This window comes from Somniosus microcephalus, chromosome 4 (assembly GCF_052327205.1).
Source record: "Somniosus microcephalus isolate GS21.2 chromosome 4, FLI_Smic_1.0, whole genome shotgun sequence".
NCBI lineage: Eukaryota > Metazoa > Chordata > Chondrichthyes > Squaliformes > Somniosidae > Somniosus > Somniosus microcephalus.
Window position 1 is genome coordinate 8275793 of NC_140990.1, and position 21210 is coordinate 8297002.

The 21210-nt window shown below is 47.6% G+C and overlaps 1 protein-coding gene and 1 long non-coding RNA gene across 3 annotated transcripts; both read right to left on the reverse strand.

Annotated features, from left to right (window-relative positions):
• Nucleotides 1–296: 296 nt before the first annotated feature.
• LOC147118241 (uncharacterized) lies at nt 297–4920 on the reverse strand. The gene has a single exon (XM_085984326.1). The coding sequence runs from the start codon at nt 4808–4810 to the stop codon at nt 3521–3523; it is 1290 nt and encodes a 429-aa protein (XP_085840452.1). The 5' UTR covers nt 4811–4920; the 3' UTR covers nt 297–3520.
• Nucleotides 297–19484, reverse strand: LOC147118242 (uncharacterized). 2 transcript variants are annotated; one of them, XR_015077894.1, is made up of 4 exons: nt 19397–19484; nt 19210–19295; nt 7543–7744; nt 297–614 (listed from the first exon to the last, which is right to left on the reverse strand). It is a non-coding gene; the product is annotated as an uncharacterized LOC147118242 (long non-coding RNA). The 2 variants fall into 2 exon arrangements; XR_015077893.1 differs by lacking the exon at nt 7543–7744.
• Nucleotides 19485–21210: the final 1726 nt, after the last annotated feature.

Sequence of the window (21210 nt, forward strand, 5' to 3'; positions counted from 1 at the left end):
ATGATTTTCTAAGTGACTTGATACCACTTCCTTAACAATGGATTCCAGCATTTTCCCGATGACTGATGTAGCTTTCAAAAGCTCTTATAATAATGTGTCCATGACTACACAAACCACTCTGGGTCCAGGTATATTGTGTATCAGTAAAACAGTCCGTGACTACACAAACCTCTCTGGGTACAGGTATATTGTGCATCAGTAAAACAGTCCGTGACTACACAAACCACTCTGGGTCCAGGTATATTGTGTATCAGTAAAACAGTCCATGACTACACAAACCACTCTGGGTACGGGTATATTGTGTATCAGTAAAACAGGTTTATTAAACATTAAAAATCCAGTACAAAGAAGTAATACTTAACAAGAAGATAGTCACAGTCTGTTCGTTCAAACCCCGGCATTCCTTCCGAGTGAGCGCGGCGCAAGTCTCCTGATGTATCTTGCTGTGCTCCGTTGACCCAAGCCACTTCCTTGGGGTCTTGCTGTGTTCTGTTGACCGAAGCTCCTATCAATCTCTGGTTACATGGTGCGCTGCTTTCGATGTTCAAAACCTGTATCTTTATACCCTTTTCCCTCTCGTTTTGCCGACGTGGCAGTAATGAACCCTCGAACACCTGGTAAAAAGTATTGCTCCCTCATTACCCATCTTATGACCTTGTTTGATCCTTCTGACTTTTTCTCCATGCATTACAAAGTACCCTTATCTCAGATGATCACTTTTCACAGAACACTTCCTAGAATGTTGACAAAACAGTCCGTCCATCCTATAGCTGGACCAATGAAGGATGTCTCCAACTCCAATAAATGGTTCATTCTCAGACTGGCAATCAGTAACTAGTGGTGTTCCGCAGGGGTCAGTGCTGGGTCCCCAACTCTTTACAATCTATATTAACGATTTGGAGGAGGGGACCGAGTGTAACATATCAAAGTTTGCAGATGATACTAAGATGGGAGGGAAAGTAGTGAGTGAGGAGGACATTAAAAACCTGCAAGGGGACATAGACAGGCTAAGTAAGTGGGCAGAGATTTGGCAGATGGAATACAATACTGGAAAGTGTGAGGTTATGCACTTTGGCAGGAAAAATCGTAGAGCAAGTTATTATCTTAATGGCAAGAAACTGGAAAGGACTGAAGTACAAAGGGATCTGTGGGTCCTGGTGCACGAAACTCAAAAGGTTAGTATGCAGGTGCAGCAAGTGATTAAGAAGGCCAATGGAATGTTGGCTTTCATTGCTAGGGGGATAGAATATAAAAATAGGGAGGTATTGCTTCAGTTGTACAAGGTATTGGTGAGACCGCACCTGGAATACTGCGTACAGTTTTGGTGTCCATACTTAAGAAAGGACATACTTGCTCTCGAGTCAGTACAAAGAAGGTTCACTCGGTTAATCCTGGGGATGAGGGGATGGACATATGAGGAGAGGTTGAGTAGATTGGGACTCTACTCATTGGAGTTCAGAAGAATGAGAGGCGATCTTATTGAAACATATAAGACTGTGAAGGGGTTGGATCGGGTGGATGCGGGGAGGATGTTCCCGATGATGGGTGAAACTAGAACTAGGGGGCATAGTCTTAGAATAAGTGGCTGTTCTTTCAAAACTGAGATGAGGAGGAACTACTTCACTCAGGGTGGTAGGTCCATGGAATATGCTGCCCCAAAAAGCTGTAGAAGCTACATCATTACATAAATTTAAAACAGAAATAGACAGTTTCCTAGAAGTAAAGGGAATTAAGGGTTACGGGGAGCGGGCAGGAATTTGGACATGAGTCTAAGTTCGGATCAGTCATGGCCCTGTGGGTAGCGGAGCGAGCCCAGGGGCCGTGTAGCCTGATCCTGCTCCTATTTCGTGTGTCTAATTCTGTTAGATTCAGGAGAGGGTTCTGTTATAGTGGATTGGCGGTTAGGATCAGATCAGCCATGATCTTATTGAATGGCGGAGCAGGATCGAGGGGCCGATTGGCCTACTCCTACTCCTATTTCTTATGTTCTTATCTATCTCTAGTTTTTATCTCTAAGCATAATATTGCTGAATTCCTCGTCTCCATAAACTTAGCACAACATTCCATTACTTCAGTAATTTTAAACAGAGGTTTTTAGTCAGGTTGGCATAATCCCATCCTGCTTTGCTCTCAGCCATTCTCCATTTTATACAGGCTTTTAGGATCTTAACATACAATTTCACATATTATAGTTATATTAGAATGGTTATCGAATCTTAATATTGTTTACTAAATCCTACAGGTACACCCTATCCTACATATCCCTACCTTGAGGGCGAGGCATTTGCCGACCCCTCAAAACTAAAATCTTACATATGGATTATTTTTCTTCCGTTTATGTAACTCTAACATGTTCTGGGCTGTGATCATATTTAAATGTGATTGGGCATTGGACTTTAGGTGTTTCAGGTAGCAGGTGTAGAATAGTAAGCACATCATTACTACAAGTTGGGATATGACCAGTACATGGGAAATTATCCTAATCCAATGAGGAATTTCCATGTTTGTCCCTATGTTGTCTTATTAGTCCTAACAATTTTTGACTCCCTACCTTGTGACATTTGTGTTTAACTGGGTAGATCTTAAACAAACTTCTGATCTTACATAGTTCAAAGTTTTACTACATGGGTTACATATCTCAAATACAAAATCATTACAAGTTGGAGAACAACCAGAGTGTGTGAAATAATATGAGCCTAAGGGCATGCTGATGTATTAAGCCCAATATCCCACCAGTGTGTGTTGTCCCATCTGCTTTCAATTTCAATATCTATTCTCCAGTTGTCTTGCTCCAAAACATAAAAAATGCTTTAGGGAGGAGTTCAGTTGTATCATGAGCTCACTGAAACCCTCAAACAATAGGGGAATGTCGGGTCTGAATTGTGCCACATAACTGTGCAGCTCGTACTTAAAAACGTGTTGGTTGATGGGACAGGTCCTGTTAGACCCGTAAAGCATGGTAGTTGTGGTGGTAGTGACATAGGAGGCGCCACGAAAATCACCTCATACTGGATTCGTACTGGTTTTTCCCACGCTCTGTTACCTACAAAACACGATTATTACAGTCACAGTTAAATTCAGTCTTACAATCATTTCAAGCGACATTACAGTTTCACATCTACTTCCTGATCTTCCAAGTCGAGATCCTTTCTCCCTTCTGTTTTTCAAAATAGCGACCACGGGATCTTTTACACCCACCTGAGAGGGCAGACGGGGCAGCGGTTTAATGTCGCATCTGAAAGGTGGCACCTCTGACAGAGCAGCTCACCCTCAGTACTGCCCTGGAGTGTCAGCCAAGATTACGTGCTCAAGTCTCCAGAGTGGGACTCAAACCCACGACCTTCAGACTCTAGAGGTGAGAGTGTCACCCACTGAGCCGAGGCTGACACCTCTGAAACTCCAGCCTAGTTACTGGGGTTATTATCAGCGTCTTCAAACTGCACCCCCCCGCCCCCGTAATTGCCATTATTAACACAGAACAGTCCTTCATGTGATTGACAGCAGAATGGGACCAGTGCCCTCAGGTGTGAACTCGCTGGTGTCGCAGCAGGTCAGATGAACTGGTGAATCCCTTTTCACACACTGAGCAGGGGAACGGCCTCTCCCCAGTGTGGGTGAACTGGTGTTTCAGCAGGTCAGATGAACTGATGAATCCCTTTTCACACACTGAGCAGGGGAACGGCCTCTCCCCAGTGTGGGCGAACTGGTGTTTCTGAAGATTGGATGACTGCGTAAACCTCTTCCCGCAGTGAGAGCAGCTGAACGGCCTCTCCCCAGTGTGAGTGCGCTGGTGTCGCAGCAGGTAAGATGGACTGGTGAATCCCTTTTCACACACCGAGCAAGGGAACGGCCTCTTCCCGGTGTGGGTGAACTGGTGTTTCCGAAGATTGGATGAGTGCGTAAACCTCTTCCCGCAGTGAGAGCAGCTGAACGGCCTCTCCCCGGTGTGGATGCGTCGATGCTTCTTCAGGCCCTTGGAGCATTTGAAACTCTTGTCGCAGTCGGAACATTTAAACGGCCTCTCGTCAGTGTGAACCAGCTGGTGTTCCCGCAGAGAGGAGGAATCAGTGAATCCTTTCCCGCACTCGGAGCAGGAGAACGGCCTCTCCCCAGTGTGAACCAGCTGGTGTATCAGTAGGGTGGAGGAGAGAGTGAATCCCTTCCCACACACGGAGCAGGTGAATGGCCTCTCCCCGGTGTGAACTCGCTCGTGTATCAACAGGTGGCAAGACTGGTTAAACCTCTTCTCACAGTGAGAACAGGCGAACGGCTTCTCGCCGGTGTGAACTCGCTGGTGCAGTATCAGTTCGCTGGATCTTCTGAAGCGCTTCTCGCAGTCGGAGCACTGAAAAGGCCTCTCCCCGGTGTGAATACGCTCGTGTATCAACAGGTGGCAAGATTCGTTAAACCTCTTCAAACAGTGAGAGCAGGCGAACGGCTTCTCCCCGGTGTGGATGCGTCGATGCTTCTTCAGGCCCTTGGAGCATTTGAAACTCTTGTCGCAGTCGGAACATTTAAACGGCCTCTCGTCAGTGTGAACCAGCTGGTGTTCCCGCAGCGAGGAGGGATGAGTGAATCCTTTCCCGCACTCGGAGCAGGTGAACGGCCATTTCACGGAGTGACTGCGTTGACGAGTCTCCAGCTCGGAGAGGCAACTGAATCCTATCCCGCATTCCCGACATTTGCACGGATTCTCCTCGCTTTGGTTACACTTGTGCCTCCCCAGGCTGCACCTTCGGTTGAATCCACGTCCACACACAAGACACGTGTGCAGTTTGCCCGCATTCTGATTGCTGCTTTCCGCTTCCATATGTCGATGATATTCAGGTCCTGATGAATCGAGTGACTCTGTCAGATCTTCGTGTGAAGTTTGCGTTAAGCTGCCCGTCTGCAATTCCTCCCCTTGCAAGAGACGGTAAAAGAGGTTTATATAAGTAATTAATGTAAATACAGGAGAGAAAATAAAGAAAGACTGGCCTTTACACAGCACCTTTCACGACCAACAGTTTTGCAGCCAATGAAGTACTTTTTGAAGTGTAGTCGCTGTTGTAATGTGGGAAACACTGCAGCCAATTTTCATGATAAATAATGGCCAGGACACCGGGGATAACTTTCCTCACCTTCTTCGAAATAATGGGATGTTTTATGTCCACCTGAACGTCTCTTCCGAAAGACGGCCCTCCGACAGTGCGGCGCACCCTCAGTACTGCCCCTACGACAGTGCGGTGCTCCCTCAGTACTGCCCCTCCGACAGTGGGGCGCGCCCTCAGTACTGCCCCTCCGACAGCGGGGCGCTCCCTCAGTACCGCCGCTCCGACAGTGCGGCGCTCCCTCAGTACTGCCCCTCCAACAGGGCACCGCCCCTCCGACAGTGCGGTGCTCCTTCGGCACTGCCCCGGAGCGTCAGCCTAGGTTTATGTGCTCGAGTCCCTGGAGTGGGGACTTTGAACCCACAACTTTCTGACTGAGAGACGAGAGTACTCCCAACTGAGCCACTGGCTGGCTCTCAAGGTCTTTCACATCCTTGCTAAAGTGCGGTGGCTGGGGGAATTGTCACAGTCCATTTAATCAGAAGAGCACACGAGAGGGGGGAGGGAGTCCCTTTAAATATGGAGGGGGTGGGTGTCCCTATAAATGTGGAGGGGCGGGTGTCCCTATAAATGTGGTGGGGGCGGGTGTCCCTATAAATGTGGTGGGGGCGGGTGTCCCTATAAGTGTGGTGGGGCAGGTGTCCCTTTAAATGTGGAGTGGGTGGGTATCCTTTTAAAGGTGGAGGGGTGGGTGTCCCTTTAAATGTGGAGGGGGTGGGTGTCTCTTTAAATGTGAAGAGGCAGGGCCTCGCATGCTCATTCGGCCCCTTACCACAACACCAGGCTGCCAGTGCGCCTGCGCGGGGCCTCCGGGGAGCAGACGGAAGGCCGGGCCCAGGGAAGGGGCGGAATTAGCGGCCGGGGTAAAGTAAAGTGTTAGGGGAGCGATTTAAATCGAGGGGAGGGGGGGGGGAGCGGAGAGCGAGATTATAAAAGTAAAATACGAGAAAAACCAAACCTGAGAGTCGGGCGGGCGGGACCTCCGCGGCCGCCGAATGGAGCAGATTGAGCTGCGCGGGGTGGCGGAGTGAGCCGGAGCAATGTGGTTCTGACTGACGGGACCGCTGACCAATAGGATGAGGGCTGAGGTGGGAGGACTGAACTGGGTGGCCTGGTCCTCCAACCAATCGCGGCGCAGCAAGGGGGCGGGCCCTGGGTCTCCAGCTCAGGTGCACTGGGGCCGATTGTGACGCGCTGTCCCCAGGTGAGAGCAGTTCAGTCAGCACAGAGCTGGGTCTGGAATCTGGGAGAGGGGCCGCAGGCAGCGGGCCTGGCAAAGGGGCACAAGCTTCACAATACAAGCTGCTTTCAAATGCACAATTGTTTCCTACACACAGCCTGGGTCACTCTGCAAAAAAAACTGTTTAACAATTCATCATAACTCCCCTGCTTTAGGAGAGGCGTAGAGTGCAAAAGCAAGAAAGTTATGATGAAACTGTGTAAAAGACTGGAGTCAGCTGTGGCTCAGTGGATAGCAGAGTCAGAAGGTTGTGGGTTCAAATCCCGCTCCAGGGACTTGAGCACATGAAGCGAGGCTGACACTCCAGTGCGGTGCTGAGGGAGCGCTGCACTGTCGGAGGGGCAGTGCTGAGGGAGCGCCGCACTGTCGGAGTGGCGGTACTGAGGGAGCGCCGCACTGTCGGAGGGTCAGTACTGAGGGAGCGCCGCATTGTCGGAGGGGCAGTGCTGAGGGAGCGCCGCACTGTCGGAGGGGGAATACTGAGGGAGCACCGCACTGTCGGGGCGGGGGGGGGGGGGCAGTACTGAGGGAGCGCCGCACTGTCGGAGGGGGAATACTGAGGGAGCGCCGCGCTGTCGGAGGGGGAATACTGAGGGAGCGCCGCACTGTCGGAGGGGGAATACTGAGGGAGCGCCGCACTGTCGGTGGGGGAATACTGAGGGAGCGCCGCACTGTCGGTGGGGGAATACTGAGGGAGCGCCGCACTGTCGGAGGGGGAATACTGAGGGAGTGCTGCACTGTTGGAGGGGCAGTGCTGAGGGAACGCCGCATTGTCGGAGGGGCAGTACTGAGGGAGTCCCGCACTGTCGGAGGGGCAGTAATGAAGGAGCGCTGCAGTGTCGGAGGTGCCGTCCTACTGATGAGACGTTAAACCGAGGCCCCCGTCTGCCCCCTCAGGTGGATGTAAAAGATCCTGTGGTGCTATTTCGAAGAAGTTATCCCCGGTGTTTTGAGCCCAATATTTATCCCTCAATCACCATGATGAAGAAACAGATTATCTGGTCATTATCACATTGCTGTTTGTGGGAGCTTGCTGTGCACAAATTGGCTGCCGCGTTTCCCACATTACAACAGTGACTACATTTCAAAAGTACTTCATTGGCTGTAAAGCGCTTTGGGACGTCCGGTGGTCGTGAAAGGCAGTTAAGAAGGCAAATGGTATGCTGGCCTTCATTACAAGAGGATTTGAGTACAGGAGTAAAGAAGTCTTACTCCAATTATATCTTCTTCTTCTTAGGCAGTCCCTCGGAACCGAGGATGACTTGCTTACACATTAAAAATTAGTTCTCAGGTGTAAGGGTAAACCGGGAGAGCTTCTTCTCCCCGAGGCGGACCCTCTGATATAAAGGGTCGACTGGATCCATGTTTATCTGTAATTTAAACAGAGGTCTGGTCGTCTTCCAAGCTCTTTCCCCTAGAGGAGAGGGTAGAATGGGGGCCTTTAGTGTTAAATGGTTTCACCTGGGTCCATTGCTTCCATCGCATACCCATCGGTTCCTGTAGACAAACACACATAAGAAATAGGAGCAGGAGTAGGCCAATCGGCCCCTCGAGCCTGCTCCGCCATTCAATAAGATCATGGCTGATCTGATCCTAACCGCCAATCCACTATCACAGAACCATCTCCTGAATCTAACAGAATTAGACACACGAAATAGGAGCAGGATCAGGCTACACAGCCCCTGGGCCTGCTCCACTACCCACAGGGCCATGACCGATCCGAACCTAGACTCATGTCCAAATTCCTGCCCGCTCCCTGTAACCCTTAATTCCCTTTACTTCTAGGAAACTGTCTATTTATGTTTTAAATTTATGTAATGATGTAGCTTCTACAGCTTTTTGGGGCAGCATATTCCATGGACCTACCACCCTCTGAATGAAGTAGTTCCTCCTCATCTCAGTTTTGAAAGAGCAGCCCCTTATTCTAAGACTATGCCCCCTAGTTCTAGTTTCACCCATCATTGGGAACATCCTCCCCGCATCCACCCGATCCAACCCCTTCACAATCTTATATGTTTCAATAAAATCGCCTCTCATTCTTCTGAACTCCAATGAGTAGAGTCCCAATCTACTCAAACTATCCTCATATGTCCATCCCCTCATCCCTGGGATTAACCGAGTGAACCTTCTTTGAACTGACTCGAGAGCAAGTATGTCCTTTCTTAAGTATGGACACCAAAACTGTACGCAGTATTCCAGGTGCGGTCTCACCAATACCTTGTACAACTGAAGCAATACCTCCCTATTTTTATATTCTATCCCCCTAGCAATGAAAGCCAACATTCCATTGGCCTTCTTAATCACTTGCTGCACCTGCATACTAGCCTTTTGAGTTTCGTGCACCAGGACCCCCAGATCCCTTTGTACTTCAGTCCTTTCCAGTTTCTTGCCATTAAGATAATAACTTGCTCTACGATTTTTCCTGCCAAAGTGCATAACCTCACACTTTCCAGTATTGTATTCCATCTGCCAAATCTCTGCCCACCTACTTAGCCTGTCTATGTCCCCTTGCAGGTTTTTTATGTCCTCCTCACTCACTACTTTCCCTCCCATCTTTGTATCATCTGCAAACTTTGATATGTTACACTCGGTCCCCTCCTCCAAATCGTTAATATAGATTGTAAAGAGTTGGGGACCCAGCACTGACCCCTGCGGAACACCACTAGTTACTGATTGCCAGTCTGAGAATGAACCATTTATCCCAACTCTCTGCCTTCTGTTAGATAGCCAATCCTCTATCCATGCCAGAATATTACCCCCAATCCTGTGATTTTTTATCTTAAGCAATAATCTTTTGTGTGGCACCTTGTCAAATGCCTTTTGGAAGTCTAAATACACTACGTCCACTGGTTCCCCTTTATCCACCCTATATGTTACTTCCTCAAAGAACTCCAGCAAATTTGTCAAACATGACTTCCCCTTCATAAAACCATGCTGACTTTGTCCTATTAAATTATGATTATCCAAATGTCCTGTTACTGTCTCCTTAATAATGGACTCTAAAATTTTACCTACCACAGATGTTAGGCTAACCAGTCTATAGTTTCCAGCCTTCTGTCTACTGCCCTTTTTAAATAAGGGTGTTACATTAGCAGTTTTCCAGTCTGCCAGGACCTTTGCCGAGTCCAGGGAGTTTTGGAAAATTATTACCAATGCATCCACAATCCCTACCGCCACTTCTCTCAAGACCCTAGGATGTAAGCCATCAGGTCCAGGTGATTTATCCGCCTTGAGTCCCATTATTTTACTGAGTACCACTTCCTTAGTGATTTTGATCGTGTTTAGCTCCTCCCCCCCTTTAGCCCCCTCTTTGTCCAGTGTTGGGATATTCTTAGTGTCTTCTACTGTAAAGACTGATATAAAATATTCATTCAGTGTTTTTGCCATCTCCATATTTCCCACCATTAATTTCCCGGTCTCATCCTCTAAGGGACCAACATTTACTTTAGCCACCCTTTTTCTTTTTATATAACTATAAAAACTCTTACTATCTGTTTTCATATTTTTTGCTAATTTACTTTCATAATCTATCTTCCCTTTCTTAATCAATCTTTTTGTTATTTTTTGCTGTCTTTTAAAGTTTTCCCAATCGTCTATCCTCCCACTCGATTTGGCTACCTTATATGCCCTTGTTTTTAGTCGAATACTATCCTTAATTTCTTTACTTAGCCACGGATGGCTGTCTTTTCTTTTACACCCTTTTCTTCTCAGTGGAATATATATTTTTTGGAAGTTGTAAAATAACTCCTTAAATGTACACCACTGATCATGTATCGTCTTGCCCTTTAATCTATTTTCCCAATCCACTCTACTCAATTCCGCTCTCATACCTTCATAGCCTCCTTTATTCAAGCTTAGCACGCTTGTCATTAATACAGTACATGGCTCCAGCCAACGGGCCCCATTCCCTTTCTTCCGATAACTTGTGTCATTACTTGTTGACCTATTCTGGGCAACTCGTCTGGTTTAAGTCCAGCATTCTGCCTTTCTAGATCTTTAATCTGTTGTTGGTTCCTTACTTCTTTATTTAGTGCTTGTACCTCCTGATTTAGTTGTACTAAGTATCGCCTTAATCTATCTTGTGCTGGTTCTGGTTCTCCCACCCCTCCAGCCAAATCCTCTGGTAGTCTCATAGCTCGTCCTGTCATTAATTCATAGGGGGTCAGTCCGGTCGTTCGTCCTGGGGTGGCTCGCAGCCTCATTAGTATGCTGGGTAATAATTACGACCATCCCTTCCCTGTTTCTTGGATGGCTTTTGTCAGCATGTTTTTCAGTGTCCTATTCATTCTTTCTACCATCCCCGAGCTCTGCGGGTGATATGGTATGTGATATTTTTGTGTCACATGTAGCAGCTTACAGATTTCTTTCATTATTTTGCCGGTGAAATGAGTGCCGTTGTCTGAGTCAATTTGCAGAGGCACTCCCCAACGGGGTATAACCTCGGTAGCCAATATTAGTGCAGCTGTTTTTGCAGAGCAGTCTCGGGTGGCAAAGACTTCCAACGACCTGGTAAATTGGTCAATTATTACCAGGCAATATTTCTTCCCCCGGTCCTGCGCTAAGGGGCCGGTAAAGTCAATTTGTAAGTTTTCCCAGGGTCCTTGGGGCCTGGGTTGGTTTGCTACTCTAACTCGACATCTCTGTCCTACATTATTCTTGCGCATATTATACAGCGGTGGCAATATTTCGCTACTTCCCGACCTATCTTTGGCCACCACCAGTACTGTGTCAGTAGGTGCAACATGTTACTTCTGCCAGTATGTGTTACACCATGGTATAGCGCCATCAGTTGTTGTCTACAACATTCCGGTGCCACCACCTGGTTACGTGGGCCCCATTTCCAAATTCCATCTTGTAATTGCGCGCCAGCTTGTCTCCATTTCTCCTTTTGCTCTTTACTGGTATTTTCTTGCAGCTCCATTATATTCACTTCCTGTACCCCACTGACCATCATGACCATATTTATTTCGTTTTTGAACGTGTCCTCTGGTTGCATTTCTTCCGCAGCTAGTTTTGCGGCTAGATCTGCATACCTATTCCCTACAGGGTCCTGGTCCTGGGGTTCATAGAAACATAGGAGCAGGAGTAGGCCATTCGGCCCCTCGAGCCTGCTCCGCCATTCAATGAGATCATGGCTGATCATCCAAATTCAGTACCCTGTCCCTGCCTTCTCCCCATATCCCTTGATCCCTTTAGCCTTAAGAAATATATCCAACTCCTTCTTGAATATATTTAATGTATTGGCCTCCACTGCCTTCTGTGGTAGAGAATTCCACAGGTTCATCACTCTCTGGGTCAAGAAATTCCTCCTCATTTCTGTCCTAAATAGCTTACCCCTTAGCCTTAGAATGTGACCCCTGGTTCTGGACTCCCCAACCATCAGGAACATCCTTCCTGCATCTAGTCTCTCCAGTCCTGTCAGAATTTTATAAGTTTCAATATTCAATACTCAAGGTGTGGTCTCACCAAGGCCCTGTACAACTGCAGCAAGACATCTTTGTTCTTGTACTCGAACCCTCTCGCTGTGAAGGCCAACATACCATTTGCCTTCTCAACCGCCTGCTGCACCTGCATGCTTACCTTCAGCGACTGGTGCACAAGGACACTCAGGTCTCGTTGCACTTCCCCCTTCTCCCAAACTATTGCCTTTCAGATAATAATCTGCCTTCTTGTTTTTGCCACCAAACTGGATAACCTCGCATTTATCCACATTATACTGCATCTGCCATGCTTCTGCCCAATCACCCAACCTGTCCAAATCATACTGGAGTTTCTCGGCATTCTCCTCACATCACACACGCCCACCCAGCTTTGTGTCATCTGCAAACTTGGAGCTATTACATCTAGTTCCCTCGTCTAGATCATTTATATATATTGTGAATAGCTGGGGTCCTCGGACCGATCCCTGCAGTACCCCACTAGTCACTGCCTGCCACTCAGAAAAAGACCTGTTTATTCCAACTCTTTGCTTCCTGTCTGCCAACCAGTTCTTTATCCAAGTCAGTACCTTGCCCCCAATCCCATGTGCTTTAACTTTACATGCTAATCTCTTATGCGGGACCTTATCAAAAGCCTTCTGAAAGTCCAGATACACCACATCCACTGGTTCTCCCTTATCTATTCTACCAGTTTCATCCTCAAAAAATTCCAGTAGATTAGTCAAGCACGATTTACCTTTTGTAAATCCATGTTGACTTTGTCCGATCCTGTCACTGTTTTCCAAGTGCTCTGCTATTACATCTTTTATAATGGACTCTAGCATTTTCCCCACTACCGATGTCAGACTTACCGGTCTATAATTTCCCGTTTTCTCTCTACCACCTTTTTTGAATAGTGGGGTAACATTAGCTACCCTCCAATCCATGGGAACTGTTCCAGAGTCTATCGAATTTTGGAAGATGACCAGCAATTATGTCCCTCTAGTGCTACTTGTCTCTCCCAGTCCTCTCTTCACCTTGTTTCTCCTCTCTAATGTTTCATCCTGGTGCCCATCCCCCTGTCTAATTAATTTAAACCCTCCCCCGCAGCACTAGTTAACCGTCCCATGAGGACATTGGTCCCAGCTCTGTTGAGGTGCAACCCGTCCACCTTAGACAGGTCCCTCCTGCCCCAGAACTGGTCCCTCCTGCCCCAGGAATCTGAAGTCCTGCAATATTTCTCTTTCAGGTACAGGAAAGTTTGTGCTATCCGGCACCCACGGGACCGAGCTGCTGCCGTTGCCTCAAAACTTCCGGATAGACCAGCGTCAATGTTATCAGATAGGAGCTTTTCATCTCCGTATCTGACAACAAAGACTGTTGCTTAGCAACAGCTTGTCAGCACTCGGCCCGTGGCTTGGAAGCGTCTCTGAAGCTGTTGCTAAGCTACAAAGACGCTTTCCAGAGCCTGCCTGTGAAAAGAATGCTAGGAGAAGGAAAAAAACCTAACCAAAACGGCTGCTGATTTCTGCCGTTAGATCAAAGCTGCCGGACATTCAACCTCCGGATAGCACAAAGTTTCCTGTACTTATCCAATTCCCTTTTGAAAGCGGTGATTGAATCTGCCTCCACCACCCTTTCAAGCAGTGCATTCCAGATCCTAACCACTCGCTGCGTAAAAAAGTTTTCCCTCATGTCACCTTTGGTTCTTTTGTCAATCACCTTAAATCTGTGTCCTCTGGTTCTCGACCCCTCTGCCAATTGGAAGAGTTTCTCTCTATCTACTCTGTCCAGACCCCTCTTGATTTTGAACACCTCTATCAAATCTCCTCTCAATCTTCTCTGCTCCAAGGAGAACCACCCCAGCTTCTCCAGTCTATCAATGTAACTGAAGTCCCTCATCCCTGGAATCATTCTCTTAGACTGGGAATTATGTAACGAGAAAGGATTAATTAGCAACCTTGTTGTACGAGGCCCTTTGGGTCGGAGCGATCATAATATGATCGAATTCTTCATTAAGATGGAGAATGAAGTAGTTGACTCAGAGATGAGGGTCCTGTATTTAAATAAAGGAAACTACGATGGTGGTCTGAGGCGCGAATTGGGTAGGATTGATTGGGGAATGTCACTGAAAGGGTTGACGGTGGATGGGCAATGGCAAACATTCAAAGACCGAATGGATGAGCTACAGAATTTGTTCATCCCAGTTTGGCATAAAAATAAAAACAAAAAAGGTGACTCAACCGTGGCTAACGAGGGAAATAAGGGATAGCATAAGATCCAAGGAGAGGCCATAGGCCCGGACGAGATGTATCCCAGGCTGCTATGTGAGGCAAAGGGGGAGATTGCAGGGGCTCTGACACAAATTTTCAGAACCTCTCTGGCCACAGGGGATGTGCCAGAATCAAATCAAATCAAATCAACTTTTATTGTCATTGTTAGTGCACAAGTGCAGTACAACGAAATGTAGGCTTGCGGCTCCCGAGAGTGTACATTTGGATTAAGACATTTAAACATTCAACATACATTTGGCTTGTAGTATATTAACATGAACATAACCATAATAAAGGGCATTGGCAGATGTGCAGGCTTTATAGTTTATTTGTGGAGTTCAGCAGGATGACAGCCCTGGGAAAGAAGCTGTTTCTAAAAGGACTGGAGAACAGCTAACGTAGTACCATTATTCAAGAAGGGTAGTAGGGTTAAACCAGGGAATTACAGGCCAGTGAGCCTAACATCAGTGGTAGGGAAATTATTGGAAAAAATTCTGAGGGACAGAATTAGTCTCCACTTGGAGAGGCAAGGATTAATTAGGGATAGCCAGCATGGCTTTGTCAAGGGAAGATCATGTCTGACCAATTTGATTGAATTTTTCGAGGGGGTGACTAGGTGTGTGGATGAGGGTAGTGCAGTGGATGTGGTTTACATGGATTTCAGTAAGGCTTTTGATAAAGTCCTGCATAGGAGACTGGTCAGGAAGGTAAGAGCCCATGGGATCCAGGGTGCCTTGGCACGTTGGATCCAAAACTGGCTTAGTGGCAGAAGGCAGGGTGTGATGGTTGAAGGTTGTTTTTGTGACTGGAAGCCTGTGTCCAGTGGGGTACCGCAGGGATCGGTGCTGGGTCCCTTGCTGTTTGTGGTCTACATTAATGATTTGGATGTGAATGTAAAAGGTATGATCAGTATGTTCGCAGATGCCACGAAAATTGCTGGGGTGGTAAATAGCGAGGAGGGAAGCCTCAGGCTACAGGACGATATAGATGGGCTGGTCAGATGGGCGGAACAGTGGCAAATGGAATTTAACCCTGAAAAGTGTGAGGTGATGCATTTTGGGAGGACTAACAAGGCAAGGGAATACACAATGAATGCTAGGACAGAGGATCAGAGGGACCTTGGTGTGCATGTACATAGATCCCTGAAGGCAGCAGAACAGGTGGATAAGGTGGTTAAAAAGGCATATGGGATACCTGCCTTCATTAGCCGAGGCATAGAATATAAGAGCAGGGAGGTTATGATAGAGCTGTACAAAACGCTGGTAAGGCCACAGCTGGAGTACTGTGTGCAGTTCTGGTCGCCACACTATAGGAAGGATGTGATTGCTTTGGAGAGGGTGCAGAGGAAATTTACCAGGATGTTACCTGGGCTGGAGCACTTCAGCTATGAAGAGAGACTGGACAGGTTGGGGTTGTTTTCCTTAGCAGAGAAGGCTGAGGGGGAACCTGATTGAGGTGTACAAAATTATGAGGGGCATAGATAGGGTAGATAGAAAGGAACTTTTCCCCTTAGTAGAGGGGTCAATAACAAGGGGGCATAGATTCAAGGTAAGGGGCAGGAGGTTTAGAGGGGATTTGAGGAAAAACTTTTTCACCCAGAGGGTGGTTGGAATCTGGAACTCACTGCCTGAAAGGGTGGTAGAGGCAGGAACCCTCAACATTCAAGAAGCATTTGGATGAGCACTTGAAACGCCATAGCATACAAGGATATGGACCAAATGCTGGAAAATGGGATTAGATTAGACAGGGCTTGATGGCCGGCGCGAACGCGATGGGCCAAAGGGCCTCTTTCTGTGCTGTATAACTCTATGACTCTATGACATATAAATTGGCCAGAAAAAGCAGTAATCCAGAGGATTGGGAGCAGTTTAGGATTTAACAAAGGAGGACAAAGGGATTAATTAAGAAAGGGAAAATAGAATATGAGTGTAAGCTTGCAGGGAACATAAAACCTGACTGTAAAAGCGTTTATAGATATGTGAAGAGAAAAAGATTGGTGAAGTCAAGCATAGGTCCCTTGCAGTCAGAATTAGGGGATTTATAATGGGGCACAAAGAAATGGAAGACCAATTAAATACATATTTTGGTTCTGTCTTCACAAAGGAGGACACAAATAACCTCCCAGAAATGTCAGGGAACATAGGGTCTGATGAAAGGGAGGAACTGAAAGAAATCAGTATTTGTAGGGAAATGGTGTAGGGAAATTGATGGGATTGAAGGCCGATAAATCCCCAGGGCCTGATAATCTACATCCTAGGGTACTTAAGGAAGTGGCCCTAGAAATAGTAGATGCATTGCTGATCATCTTCCAACATTCGATGGAAGCTGGAACAGTACCCATGGATCGGAGGGTAGCTAATGTTACCCCACTATTCAAAAAAGGTGGTAGAGAGAAAACGGGGAATTACAGACCAGTAAGCCTGACATCGGTAGTGGGGGAAATGCTAGAGTCCATTATAAAAGATGTAATAGCAGAGCACTTGGAAAACAGTGACAGGATCAGACAAAGTCAACATGGATTTACAAAAGGTAAATCATGCCTGACTAATCTACTGGAATTTTTTGAGGATGTAACTAGTATATAGATAAGGGAGAACCAGTGGATGTGGCGTATTTGGACTTTCAGAAGGCTTTCGATAAGGTCCCACATAAGAGATTAGCGTGTAAAGTTAAGGCACATGGGATTGGGGGCAAGGTATTGACTTGGATAGAGAACTGGTTGGCAGATAGAAAACAAAGAGTTGGAATAAACGGGTCTTTTTCCGAGTGGCAGGCAGTGAGTAGTGGGGTACTGCAGGGATCGGTCCTTGGACCCCAGCTATTCACAATATATATTAATGATCTAGACAAGGGAACTAGATGTAATATCTCCAAACTTGCAGACGACACAAAACTGGGTGGGCGTGTGAGCTGTGAGGAGGATGCCGAGAAACTCCAGGATGATTTGGACAAGTTGGGTGATTGGGCAGAAGCATGGCAGACGCAATATAATGTGGATAAATGTGAGGTTATCCACTTTGGTGTCAAAAACAGGAAGGCAAATTATTATCTGAATGGCAATAGATTAGGAGAAGGGGAAGTGCAACGAGACCTGGGTGTCCTTGTGCACCAGTCGCTGAAGGTAAGCATGCAGGTGCAGCAGGTGGTTAAGAAGGCAAATGGTATGTTGGCCTTCATAGCGAGAGGGTTTGAGTACAGGAGCAAGGATGTCTTGCTGCAGTTGTACAGGGCCTTGGTGAGACCACACTTTGAGTATTGTGTGCAGTTTTGGTCACCTTATCTGAGGAAGGATGTTCTTGCCATGGAAGGAGTTCAGCGAAGATTCACCAGGCTGATACCTGGGATGGCAGGAATGATGTATGAGGAGAGATTGGGTCGATTGGGCTTGTACTCGCTGGAGTTTAGAAGAATGAGATTGGATCTCATTGAAACTTATAAAATTCTGGCAGGACTGGACAGACTAGATGCAGGGAGGTTGTTCCCGATGGTCGGGGAGTCCAGATCCAGGGGTCACAGTCTAAGGATAAGGGGTAGGCCTTTTAGGACAGAAATGAGAAGGCAGGGACAGGGTACTGAACTTGGATGATCAGCACTGATCGCATTGAATGGCGGAGCAGGCTCGAGGGGCCAAATGGCCTACTCCTGCTCCTATCTTCTATGTTTCTATCTCTTATGCGGGACCTTATCGAAAGCCTTTTGAAAGTCCAAATACACCACATCCACTGGTTCTCCCTTATCTATTTTACCAGTTACATCCTCAAAAAATTCCAGTCGATTAGTCGAGCATGATTTACCTTTTGTAAATCCATGTTGACTTTGTCCGATCCGGTCACTGTTTTCCAAGTGCTCTGCTATTACATCTAGCATTTTCCCCACTACTGATGTCAGGCTTACCGGTGTATAATTTCCCGTTTTCTCTCTACCACCTTTTTTGAACAGTGGGGTAACATTAGCTGCCCGCCAATCCATGGGTACTGTTCCAGAGTCTATCAAATTTTGGAAGATGACCAGCAATGCATCTACTATTTCTAGGGCCACTTCCTTAAGTACCCTAGGATGTAGATTATCTTCTATGTTTCTATGTATTCAATCTTTCCTTGTAGCTGAAATTCTCTAGTCCTGGCAACATCACTGGCATCTACCCGGCAATGTGGAAAATTGCCCAAGTATGTCCTGTCTACAAAAAGCAGGACAAATCCGACCCGGCCAATTACCGTCCCATCAGTCTACTCTCAATCATCAGCAAAGTGATGGAAGGTGTCGTCGACAGTGCTATCAAGCCGCACTTACTCAGCAATAACCTGCTAACTGACGCCCAGTTTGGGTTCCGCCAGGGCCACTCAGCTCCTGACCTCATTACAGCCTTGGTCCAAACATTCAAGCATAACCTCCCTGCTCTTACATGATACAGAGAAAGAGAGAGGCACTGACGTATGAGGAGAGATTAGGTCGATTGGGCTTATACTCGCTGGAGTTTAGAAGAATGAGAGGGGATCTCATTGAAACTTATAAAATTCTAACAGGACTAGACAGACTAGATGCAGGAAGGATGTTCCCGATGGCGGGGGAGTCCAGAACCAGGGGTCACAGTCTAAGGATAAGGGGTAAGCCATTTAGGACAGAGATGAGGAGGAATTTCTTCCCCCAAGAGATTGGTGAACCTGTGGAATTCTCTACTACAGAAGGCAGTAGAGGCCAATTCATTAAATATATTCAAGAAGGAGTTAGATATATTTCTTAATGCTAAAGGGATCAAGGGATATGGGGAGAAAGCAGGGACCGATTTGGATGATCAGCCATGATCTCATTGAATGGTGGAGCAGGCTCGAGGGACCGAATGGCCTACTCCTGCTCCTAACTTCTATGTATTTAATCTTTCCTTGTAGCTGAAATTCTCTAGTCCTGGCAACATCCTCGTAAATCGCCCGTCTGGTGCACAGTCGCATCTTTCCTGCAATGGGGATAACCAGAACTGCACGCAGCACTCTAGCCAGTGGCCTAACTGGTGTTTTTGTACAGTTCAAGCAGAACCTCCCTGCTCTTACATGATACAGAGAAAGGCACTGCCCCTTTAAATACCTGGGGGGCACCCATTCCCCTTTAAATGGCCAAGCAATTGTTTTTGTTGAAAAGGGGCCGCAGTCCCCTTTGATTCACCCCCCACCCTCTCACCCACCACAAATACTCACAAGAGAGAGAGGAGGAAGAATGCTGGTCTTTGTCCCTTTAAAAGTGGCTGCCCACCAAAATGTTCACAGCACCAGGGCTCTTTGTTCTGGATCAAAGGCGAAAAGAGAAAAGGTTCACTTATTTTTAAATGAATGCAGTTGATAAATAGCCTTGCAATAAAGGTAATGCAAAGGAATAAACACTCACAAGCTGGGTTTTTTCCACCCCCTCCTCACCTTCCCTTTAACAACTCCTGCAGACAATGAAAGCAGGAAAGCGGCCTGCAGCCCACCGAGGTCCCACCCCCCTCCCTCCCGCGCCGCCATTGGTTGGAGGACCGTCAGCCCGCCCGGTCCTCCCAGCGTTTTCCGCGCTCCTGATTGGCCGGCGCCTCGCGTCAATCACACCCCGCCTCCGATTACGCGCTGACGCCAACACGCAACGCCCAGGGGTCGGTTGGATCGGCGCACGCCACCGTAAGGTAAAAAAAAGACACCCCACACAAATAAGGAAAAAACAAAAATAATAATAATCGCACTTTAGAGGGGAGGAGGTTGGGGAATTAATGAGTGTCTTCAATTTGTTTCGCAAAAAAAAATATTTGAAAAGCTTCCCAACGGTGCGAAGCGGGCTGCGCATGCGCTCCAGCCAGCCTTTGACTCCCCCACGTGGGCCGGGCCCGGACACGCCCACTTGCCTTCCCCTGCACCAATCACAGCGCGGGCAGGCGCTACACGAGGCTGGCAGTGCGGTGCCTCCGGGGAGCAGACGGAAGGCCGGGCCCGGGGAAGAGGCGGAATCAGCGGCCGGGGTAAAGTCAAGTGTTGGGGGATCGATTTAAATCGAGGTGAGAGGGGAGCGGAGAGCGAGATTATAAAGTAAATTACGAGAAAAACTAAACCTGATAGTCGGGCGGGCGGGACCTCAGCCGACGCCGAATGGAGCGGATTGAGCTGCGCGGGGTGCCGGAGTGAGCCTCAGCAATGTGATTCTGACTGACGGGAGCGCTGACCAATAGGAAGAGGGCTGAGCTGGGAGGACTGAACTGGGCGGCCTGGTCCTCCAAGCAATGGCGGCGCCGCTAGGGGGCGGGACCTTCCTCCCAGGCGCTGAGGCTGGTGCCCGATTATGACGTCACCAGAGGAAGAGGCCATTCAGGGATGGAGGCCCGGCACCGGGCCTGTGACTGACGGGACCTCTGACCAATAGGACGAGTGTAAGAAGTCACACAACACCAGGTTATAGTCCAACAGCTTTATTTGAAATCACAAGCTTTTGGAGCGCTGCTCCTTCTTCAGGTGAAGTGGAGAAATGCATAAAGACACAGCTTATATAGTCAGAGAATCATGTCAGATGTTTACAGGTAACCTTTCCAACTGCCATTTATCGCATTCTCCAAGGTGGCCTTCGAGACACACGACAACGCAAAATCGTCGAGCAGAAACTGATAGCCAAGTTCCGCACTCATGAGGACGGCCTCAACCGAGATCTTGGGCTCATGTCACGCTACATGTAACCCCCCACCTGATGCAGGGTCATCCAGACTCGAGTCGACATTGGCTTGTTCTCTCTACACAGATGCGGCCGGACCTGCTGTGATTTCCAGCCAAAAAAAGTGTTTTTTGTCTTTTTTTGTTTTTCATACAGACCCCAGCATCTGCAATATTTGACCCTTTGTGACCCCACCTCATTGTTCTTTGATGTAATGTTTCCCTGACTGACCTGTTTGGACACCATTCACACCTTTGACTGCTGTGATTATCTCTCTGCCGAGGTGCGATAAATGGCAGTTGGAAAGGTTACCTGTAAACATCTGACATGATTCTCTGACTATATAAGCTGTGTCTTTATGCATTTCTCCACTTCACCTGAAGAAGGAGCAGCGCTCCGAAAGCTTGTGATTTCAAATAAAGCTGTTGGACTATAACCTGGTGTTGTGTGACTTCTTACATTTGTCCACCCCAGTCCAACTCCGGCATCTCCACACAATAGGACGAGGGCTGAGCTGGGAGGACTGAACT

Excerpts from the sequence above, each read along its gene's own strand:
- LOC147118241 (XM_085984326.1), bottom strand. The coding sequence starts at position 4,810 with ATGGAAGCGGAAAGCAGCAATCAGAATGCGGGCAAACTGCACACGTGT.